Source organism: Sorghum bicolor, chromosome 3 (genome assembly GCF_000003195.3).
Source record: "Sorghum bicolor cultivar BTx623 chromosome 3, Sorghum_bicolor_NCBIv3, whole genome shotgun sequence".
In the NCBI taxonomy this organism is placed as follows: Eukaryota; Viridiplantae; Streptophyta; class Magnoliopsida; order Poales; family Poaceae; genus Sorghum; species Sorghum bicolor.
This window is the reverse complement of record NC_012872.2, coordinates 71,582,775-71,592,466: the sequence shown is the minus strand read 5'-3', so window position 1 is coordinate 71,592,466 and position 9,692 is coordinate 71,582,775. Positions and strand designations below refer to the sequence as shown.

General features: G+C 42.4%; 2 protein-coding genes across 2 annotated transcripts; one reads left to right on the top strand and one right to left on the bottom strand.

Annotated features, from left to right (window-relative positions):
- Positions 545-5,756, top strand: LOC8079819 (uncharacterized WD repeat-containing protein C17D11.16). The gene is made up of 16 exons (XM_002458958.2): positions 545-877; positions 1,042-1,238; positions 1,337-1,416; positions 1,513-1,629; positions 2,636-2,759; positions 2,864-2,922; positions 3,007-3,075; positions 3,633-3,700; positions 3,784-3,880; positions 3,980-4,054; positions 4,135-4,233; positions 4,632-4,769; positions 4,865-4,894; positions 4,968-5,030; positions 5,111-5,188; positions 5,280-5,756. The coding sequence occupies exons 1-16, from the start codon at positions 735-737 to the stop codon at positions 5,328-5,330; spliced, it is 1,488 nt and encodes a 495-aa protein (XP_002459003.1). The 5' UTR covers positions 545-734; the 3' UTR covers positions 5,331-5,756.
- LOC8079818 lies at positions 7,701-8,795 on the bottom strand. Its single transcript, XM_002456826.2, has one exon. It carries the CDS (start codon positions 8,619-8,621, stop codon positions 8,046-8,048), a length of 576 nt encoding a protein of 191 aa, XP_002456871.1. The 5' UTR covers positions 8,622-8,795; the 3' UTR covers positions 7,701-8,045.

Sequence of the window (9,692 nt, the reverse complement as noted above, 5' to 3'; positions counted from 1 at the left end):
GAAAAATCATGGGATCTGTGGACCTAAGAGCTCATAAAAATATCTCTAGAGGTCAATAAAATGGGAAATTATATAAAAATAATTATGAAAAATTTCAAAAAACATTCTAATTAATTATGTTATAATGTTACTAGAAAATATCAGATGCAACCAACAAGAATGCTACACACATATTTAGCGTCAAACACATTCTTGCCGGTTTGTTACATCTGATGTTTGTTATGCAAAGTTTTTAAAACTTGTTTTGACATCAATTATAATGTTTTGGGAAGTTCCTAGAATTTTCAAGCTATCCCCCCCCCGTCTTCCTATATCTAATCTCTAGAATTTAATAAGGAGAAAAATATTATCATCCATGAGGTAATAGGACTTTTTTTTTTAAAAAAAAACTACCTAAGTGCGCGAAAATTACATGGAACCCTTCTAGCAAGCCCAAAGACAGCCGGCCCATCTAGCGACAATACGTGTCAGCCGGTCAGCCCAATTTCGAACCGCGTTCCTTCCTTCTTTCTCTTGCTGCGCTGCAGACGCGACGCGTCCGAACGCACGGCCCAGGCCAACCCACTCATCTAAACCCTAGCCCCCCACCGCTCTTCCTTGGTCGGCACAGCCACCACCTCCTCTCCAATACTCTCTCTCTTTCTCCCTCGCCGCCGGCCTCCTCCGCTTCCCGCCACGCGCCACTTCCGCGACAAAACCATCAGAGAAGAGAGAGGACTCGCTCATCTCATCCGATGGAGGAGGACTCGCTCACGGGGATGATCTCCGCCATATCCTGGGTGCCCAGGGGCGCCGCCAAGAGCATGCCCGTCGTCGCCGACCCGCCCACGCAGGAGGAGATCGCCGAGGCCATGAAGACCTTCGCCCTGAGCGGAGGGTGAGCACCGCCTTCCTCCCCCCCTACCTCTCTCTCTCTCCTTGCATCGCCCGCTCTACTTCCAGCAATAGTGTCGATTTTTTGTTTTATATGTAACCTGTTTGTCTCCAGCATTGCGCGCCCTGACTTGGTTTCATTTTTCTTGCCGTGTAACTTGTCTCCAGCTCCGGGAGCGACGCTGACGAGGACGATGATGCTGGCACCATGGAACTCGACGGTGCGGCAGAGGTGGAGGAGGTGGATGAGGCTGCCCGGGCCAAGGCCGTAGCCAAGGCGCTTGGCAAGGGCTCCAGTAAGGTGGACGATGTTGCTGATGGGCTCCGCGAGCTCAACATGGATGCTTACGATGATGAGGACGAAGGTGGGCGTCTTCTCTTCCATTCATCCTCCTGCTTATTAATTCAGTCAGACCAGGTGAGCTGAGGCGATGGATGAATTCTTAACCTATGATTATGTTAGAGATTGATGTTATCGGCTCCGGTTTGGGGGACTTGTACTATCCGGACAACGGAATGGACCCCTATCTCAAGAAGAACAATGTGAGTTCACTAACTCTGCTGTTTTACTTTCGTTGTTTGTGTACTGATGATAGAAACAAATGAATGCAAATTGATACATTTTCCGTACCTTATTAGGAGGAGGAGGAGGATGACGACGACGACGATGATTCGGACATTGAAGATAAGATGATCATGCCTACCGATTTTGTTATTGTCTGCGCACACAGTGAGGATGATATCTTCTCTCTTCAGGCAAGCACAGTTAGCATATTTTCTGATTTTGCTAAAAAAACAGCCATGTTTTTTCTTGTAAGAGTTGGCCTGTTTGGATCCCCTAGAGCTAACAATTAACTGCTAAAAATTAATTTAGGTCCCGTTTGGATCCCCAGCTAATAGTCTGGCTAGTGTCTTGCCTACCACCTAGCTAACAAAAGCTGATTCCCTCCAGCTAACACTTACACTGCTAATAGTTACTCCCTCCATACCCGAAATTCCTGATGTTCTGGGCAACGTTGCCGTTTTTACAAAGGTTGACGTTCTGGGCCGCAGAGAAGGAAACTTGACGCAATTGCCCCTGGCCAAAACTAAGCGCTGGATGAAAAAAGGGCGTCCGCGAGGTATCGAACCAACGACCTCAGGGCCAACACCCCCACGCACTAGCCATCTGAACTGCGAAACTTTGTTGCCTTTTTTACAAAGGTTGATTTTCTGGGCCATGGAGAAGGAAACTTGACGCAATTGCCCCTGGCCAAAACTAAGTGCTGCACGAAAAAAGGGCGTCTGCGAGGTATCGAACCGACGACCTCAGGGCCAACACCCCCGCGCACTAGCCATCTGGACTGCGAAACTTTCTTGGAAAGAATGCACCCGCAGACCTATTTAAGGGCAAAGGAGGAAAAATACCCCCAAATTAATCACTCCTTGGTTACCACAATCATGTCCTAAACGTCAAGAGTTTCGGGTATGGATGGAGTATCTCAGAGGATCCAAACAGGGTCTTAAGTATTTTCCTGTAGTAATAGAACATGGTTTGTTAGTTTGTTACTAAAATCTCTTCTAGGTGCCCACTGATGTAGCAATACTGGTTGTAGTTAGTAAATTTGTGTTTGGAAATTGATCCCAGCACGTGCTCTTAGTGTCTGTCCATGTAAAAATACAGTCAGGTCACATTACTTTCCATTTCTTGCCCTGCCTGAATGACTTGCCAGACTGTCTTATGCTATTAGTTTTTGTACTTGTTAAATTATTTGGATGACAGGTCAACATTCTTGAAGAAACAGATGATGGTGAACAAAATATCTTTGTGCATCATGATGTTCCTCTTGCTGATTTTCCGCTCTGCACTGCTTGGATGGATTTTAATCTCAAAGGTGGCGAAAAAGGTAAAACTGCGTGTTAAAATAAGGGGTACCAATTTATTTCTTTGGAGGAAGGAACTTATCTGATTCTGTGATTCTGTTGCTTTCTCTGCACGTCAATATCACAGGGAATTTTGTAGCTGTTGGAACCATGGATCCTGCCATTGAAATATGGGACTTAGATATGGTATGGCTAGGGCTATAACCATGAGGTGCCTCATTGCGAAACAGTTGCTATGTTATTTGATGGACCTTTGATATTTGTCAACAGGTTGATGAATTGCAGCCGCACATGGTGCTAGGAGGACTTTCAAAAAAGAAGAAGGCAAAGGGCAAAAAGGTTTGCACCTATCTCTAATCTTGAATGAGATTTGGGCTATCATACTTCTGTAGGTTATTTTTCTGGATGTTATGCTAAACATCTTGCTCTCCTGACTTACAGCTTTACCAAACTCCCAAAGTAACACTGGCAGTTTATCTCATTACTCTGTTGATTTTTGTTGATGACACTATTTACTATTAATTTTTTCTGTTGTGAAATGTGTTTAGCTTACCATGTGGTGCTGGTGCATTATCTTTCTGGTTAATTGTCTGCTAAACTTTTGGCCAGATTCACGAATATTTTTTACTATGGTCTTTCCTTAGATGCAAGCGACATCACTGGGGGTTCTTCTTAGGTTCAGTTTGCTTGCGTATCAGAGTGATTAATGCAGCTAATGGTTCTCATGTGAATGCCTAACAGCATGATGCTGATTGGATGAATGTACTTACCCAGAACAAAGATTGTTAGCACATTTTTCTTTCATGATAGTATGATGTGCATTTCAATCTATGCAAGTGAACATTCATTTATATTTTTTCTCCAGTCTTTGTGAGCTACACTTTTCTCTCTTGCAGGGGAAAAAGTATAAGAAAGGAAGTCACAGAAGTTCTGTGCTTGGTCTTGCATGGAACAAGGAAGTGAGGTGAGTTTTCATTTCAACCCAAGTGATGGTGTGTCTCTTCACTTATTAAGCACCTGATGTTTGATTTATTTTACGAACTCCAGGAATGTTCTAGCTAGTGCAAGTGCTGACACAACTGTGAAAATCTGGGACGTAGCTGTTGGTAAATGTGCAGTCACACTAGAACACCATGATGACAAGGCAAGGATTGATAACTATCTTTTTTTTGTCATTTTGGACTGATTCTGATAAATGATGTTGATGTACAATTTTTATTTCCTTTATTTACTGGACTTGCAGGTTCAAGCAGTTGCATGGAGCCCACAGTCACCTGAAGTTCTTCTTAGCGGATCCTTTGACAAAACAGTTGCCGTGGTAATGCATCTACCAGTTATCATGTTTATTACCTATTGAATTATTCTTTATTGATATAGGCCCAACATTTTAATTTACAGAATGATATGAAAGATGGTGGACAGAGTTGCCATAAATGGTCTGTTGAAGCAGATGTGGAAAGTTTAGCTTGGAATCCACACAATGAACACTCATTTGTGGTGAGTAAATGAAACTTACAGTTGTTTTCTGCATATCTAAACTCTTTTATCTGTGTAGTCTAAAGAATGTGAGAAGTTGCTGAAAAACAAGAACCAGTTGAAATCTAGATGGATATAGTTAGTGACTCCCTCTTTGAAGGCAAACGACATGAGTATTGTGTGGGAAAAAGTTTATGATGTTAGTTGGTGGACCATGTTCAACCACCATGATTTAGTGAAAATTTGTTCAGATTCATCTCCAGTGCTTGCAATACACGACACTCTTTTTTTCTTTTGGACCCTAGACATGAAGTAGTTGGTTAGACTGATCTGCAGTTTTCTTATTATGTATATCTCTTTGATGTTATGACATGCAACAGTGTACTTGTATTTTCTGAATGTTCTGTATGATCTCCCAGGTCAGTCTTGAAAATGGGATGGTTCAAGCCTTCGATAAGCGAACAGCTTCATCAAGTTCTTCTGGCCAGCCTATGTATACCCTTCATGCACACGATAAGGCTGTGTCTTCCATCTCCTTCAACCCGTCTGCCCCCAACGTATGTTTTTCTTTTTGGTATATAGTTCTGTGCTAAACAGGGAGAGAAATGCATCCACAAGTCCAGATTACTGATGCTAGTTTCTTTTCTTGCAGTTTCTTGCAACAGGCTCGGTTGATAAAATGGTAAGGACATTACAATAGTTTGGTTGCATATAGATATGGTTAAACATGTTTGCTAACATATCTGCAAATGTAGGTGAAACTATGGGATCTATCAAACGACAAACCATCATGCATTGCCTCCCAAAATCCAAAGCTTGTATGTTTTCAAATGAACTAGATGTTTACTTTTGAAAGAATTTGTTTTATTTGTATCGCTTATACACTTGATTTTTCCAGGGAGCTATTTTTTCGGTATCATTTTCAAATGACAGCCCCTTCCTATTAGCATGTGGAGGTTCAAAAGGCAAACTAAAAGTAATCACCTCGCTCATCTCTGTATGGTGTTGAAGCAATGCCTTTGTTGTACGACTTATCTTTGATGGACATTGTTTTGCATCTTTGACAGGTTTGGGACACGCTAAGGGAGCCTGCCGTAGCACACAAGTTCAGCAAATAGATCTGCCGCTACAAGTTATTTCCGGCATACACATGTTTGGGTAGATTGTTGAAGAGTTGTAGTGTAAGTCTTGCCCTTGTGAGTTTCGAGAGCCCAGTTGTATAATGAATCCAAGCATATGTATTAGTGGTTTGTACAACAAAAAATTACACTGGGCCAAGGTTTTGGAGTGGAGTTATCAAGTTATGACACTGCGTGTTATGGGCTGTGAACCCGTGGCTGCATTTCCGATTTTGTGAAAGAAAGTTAGCAGTCTAAACAGCAGAGCACTTTAACTCGAATCTAGTTTGAAGCTTTGGACTCAATAGTTACACATGGAACAGCTCCATTTCGTATAGGTAAAGAAAGGCCTCATGTCGTCGTGTAAAAACATTGTTCTTGCCGATTCTTGGACACAAATGTAAATGAGATTTGAGTTCACTGGAAGATAAGCTGCTACAACTAACTCTGTTCAAGTAAAAAACAACTACCTCTCATGTTACTAACTACTATTGTCACTTTAGAAATTCCAAATGTTACTTTTCCCCCTGAAAATACTGGTGCACGTTTACTTTCTAGTTTCTACCTTTTGATTTTTTTTTTGCGCAATGCGAATAATTTCCACGGTTGTAAAGAAGTCAACTTGAATTATTCTATGAGCGTACAGTACAGCAATCCGATCATCTCACCGTGGCCATGCATCCGTGCAGACCCTTTTTTGCCACCTTTTTTTTTTTCTCTCTCCTTATTTTTTTTCTCTCCTTTTCGCATCAGCTGCGGTGCTCGTACTCCTAGTATAGTGCGCCTTTTCCGTGTCATGTCGTGTGTGCGTGTGGTGCGGCTCAGATAAGAATATGTGATCTCATCTCGAAACGGCATGCATGCAACCCTGACGCCGATCCGATTCAGCAGCCGCAAAAGCTAGCCGAGGCCGGGCAGCACAACACAAGTGGCTCCGGATAATCCATCCTTTCGGTTAGTTTATGTCGTGATTAAACTAAATTAAATTTGATCTGCAGTACGTATCATTTCTAAAATATTGGTGTGGGTGTATAAGTGTTTGTGCTTGTATGATATCGTTGGACAAGTCTGAATAAGCACGGCGTATGCATCTGTTGCCTTTTTTCTTTCCGTGCCTGAACATTCAGCATTGCGTGTGTAAGCCCCTATTTTATTTGATCCAACACATGCGCCGTTTTTCAGCATATATGCGAACGTAACGTACCTCTGCACAGGTGCGTTGGCAGTTGAGCAAAAGCATATTTTTTTATAAGAAAATGGTCCATATACGAGAAATCTTACTCCTATGAGTATACACACGTACCGGTTCTGAGCACTATAAACTCAATAAGCATCTGCGAGAGATAATTTATGCCGATAGATCTTGAAATTGATGAGGTTATGATAGGCACCTCATTATTAATCACGCATTGTTATTTTACCACTAAAAATGTAATGCCAGATGGATAGGTTCCACTATGACATTGCTATGCTCAGTTCGCGAGAGCCTGTTCGCTGAAAAGTCATGGCTGAAAATACCGTTCGCTGATTTATTATGAGAGAAAAAACTGATGACTGGTAAAAAAAAAGTACGACTGCCTGGCCTCATCGGTAAGTGTGCAATATAATTTAATGGTAATTTAGAGATTGAAAATATAATTTTGAGTGAACTATGACATGGGTTTTTTAAACTTTCCCCATATTTTCATTTGAGTTCAAAAATTCTCAAAGTGATAATCTAGATTCCATAACTTTTCAAGTAGTTTGGATGAACCGTTTGAAAAGTTGAAGGATCCATAATTAATCAGGGAGTTTATTGACCTAATTAAATGAGAATGCAAAAAAAGTTTAAGGGCCCACAGTGCATGTCACCAATTTTTTTATAGGAAACACTCGACTTAGTTTGTTTTACTAGGGCTCAAAAGGTTTTTGTAGCTCCGATCCACCACTGATTTCAGGATTTAACATTTACAGTTTCTCTTGGGTTACTGAAACAAGTGTAAATTTTGAATAAGTCACCGCTTCAAATAACTATTAGTCAGTCCTCACTGTTATTGTTCAAAAAAAAGTCAGTCCTCACTGTTAGTCTGAGAGTTCATGAACCTAGATGAGAATGCAAAAAAAATAAAAATAAAAATAAGGACCTATTTTTTTAAGGACTAGTTTCACTATAATTTTTATAGGAAACACTCGGACTTAGTTTGTTTTACCAGCTGCAAAACTTTTCTGCCACTGATTTCAGGAGTTAGTTTTTATAATCTCTCTTGGGTTACTGAAACAAGTGTCAATTTAGAATCTCTCTTGGGTTCGTCAGTCCTCACTGTTATCCCGACAACTTTGTAGCATCAGGTTGAGAGTACAGGATCTCTTTGTTCCCCAGTACACAAGTGCTATCATCATCATCATGGTTTCATGCCAATTGAGCTTTGACATAAAGCAAGATAAGAAACACACCATGCATCACCTTTCTTCCTTTTTTTTTTACCCTTTTTCAGAGATCACACACATCCATTGCCTCCTTTTTCCTAATATACTCTACTTGCCATGGCTCCACCTCAGTTACACTGCAATTCCTACAGTGGAATGGGTTCATCTCCAGATCTCCTCCTCGTTTTACCTCTGACATTTTAACCTAACAAGTGATAGAATCAAGGATAGCTAGCAGCACAAAGCATTACAGATCCTTTTTAGGGCGAGCGAATCTTGCAGCAATTTGCACCTGCCATATCATAGTCGTCATCGATCGACATCGAAGAAGCTCTTGAGCTCCAGCTTCCTTTGCTTCTTGACCCTTGCAATGAAGTCCTCCACTCTCTTGTGCAGCTCCTCCTCTTCTCCTTCCTCTTCCTTCACCTCCATCACCTCCTCCTCCACTACGGCGGCTCCGACGAAGGCGCTGTGGTCAGCCGCCACCACCGCCACTGCTGCTGCGGTAGTCTCCTTTGTGGCCATCGCTGTGTTCTTCTTCACGTGCTCCTCGTGTATCTCGTTCACCAAGGAAGGCTGCTGGTGGTCGTCGTCCCTCTTCGGAGCCAGCCTAGACTCCCCGACGAGGAAGGCGACGATGAGGTTGCCGACGACGAAGAGGCACTTGGGGCTGAGCAAGAAGGCTTTGACCATGTCAGGGAGGGTGGTGAGGAAGAAAAAGCCAAGGGCCGAGCACAGCCTAGGGAACCAGGCAGGGCTAGTGAGCAGCAGGCAGAGGACAAAGGTGGCAGCCATGTAGACTGAGAGAGTAGGAAGCTGCAGCTGCCTCCTGCTCTTGTTGTACTTGTTCATGGCCCTGATCTTCTCCATGCTAATGGGATCCATTTGGACTGAGAGAGAGAGAGAGTAGGAACGGCAGTAGCTGCTGGGATCTTTACAAGAGTGTGTGTATGTACAGGGAAAGACCTTGAGGGGGCTCAGCTGGAGGCCACAAAACAATGCATGAGATGGGATGGAGGGGGTGAGAGGGTTTTATATGTGGAGGAGGGGATGGTAGGCCATGGAAAGTCAGGAGAGGAAGAAGAAGAAGACGAGGTGTGAGTGTGAGGGGTCATATGCAAGAGCGGTCAGTGAAAGGAACAAGACATGGATCTGCTAATGCTATTGGTGGTAGACAAGAGATGCAATGCAGACACATGCTGCTTTTTGCAAGGGGGCATCTGGGATTTGATAATGCTGTGTGTGTTGTGTTGTGGGTGGGGGCAGCTGGTTGTCAGAAAAGATACAGTGGTTGGCTGCTTTTTACCTCAAAAAAAAAAAAAACCTTTGTTGCTTTGGGTCCCTCTGCTCTTATTATGAACCTGATCCTTGACCTGACGCATGGTCTCCATTTTGGAATTTGGATGACAGTAGCCAATTGGATTCCATTCGGAGGCCTCAGCAACTTATAGAGTGTTTGGTTTTAGGAATCAAAACCAATCTAGACGAGGTAGTGTATCATGGTCCATTTTTTAAATTGGGTAGAATGGCTCCATTTTTCTCATACTAGTACTAATTATTGGCTTGTGAGGAATGAAGTATGATGCATCAACCATTCTATTCCATGAACCAAATAAAAAGTAAGGAGTCAAGAGATGATTGACTAACCTATTCCTCGAACCGAAAACCCTGTTACTGTTTGGGCGGCTGCATACTTATTATAAGCAAATATAACTCATCTTCAAACCTATAGCTACAAATTGTGTCCAAACCAAATCAATGCTATTGCCATGTCATGGCTTTATATATGTTCTTCAAAGAAAACGACAAGCGTATCAATGTCAGTGTGACACCTAAAATATTTGGGCATATGGTGGATTCACTATGAGAATCAACTGTGGTATACATATTTACTCGCCATTTCTGCTCATGTAATAATATGTATCCTAATGGTACAGTCAGTGCAAGTGCACCTGA

Coding starts and splice junctions, on each gene's coding strand:
- LOC8079818 (XM_002456826.2), bottom strand. CDS start 8,621: ATGGATCCCATTAGCATGGAGAAGATCAGGGCCATGAACAAGTACAAC.
- LOC8079819 (XM_002458958.2), top strand. CDS start 735: ATGGAGGAGGACTCGCTCACGGGGATGATCTCCGCCATATCCTGGGTG. Junction 4,770..4,864: donor TCAACCCGTCTGCCCCCAAC/GTATGTTTTTCT, acceptor CTTTTCTTGCAG/TTTCTTGCAACAGGCTCGGT. Junction 4,895..4,967: donor CAGGCTCGGTTGATAAAATG/GTAAGGACATTA, acceptor CTGCAAATGTAG/GTGAAACTATGGGATCTATC.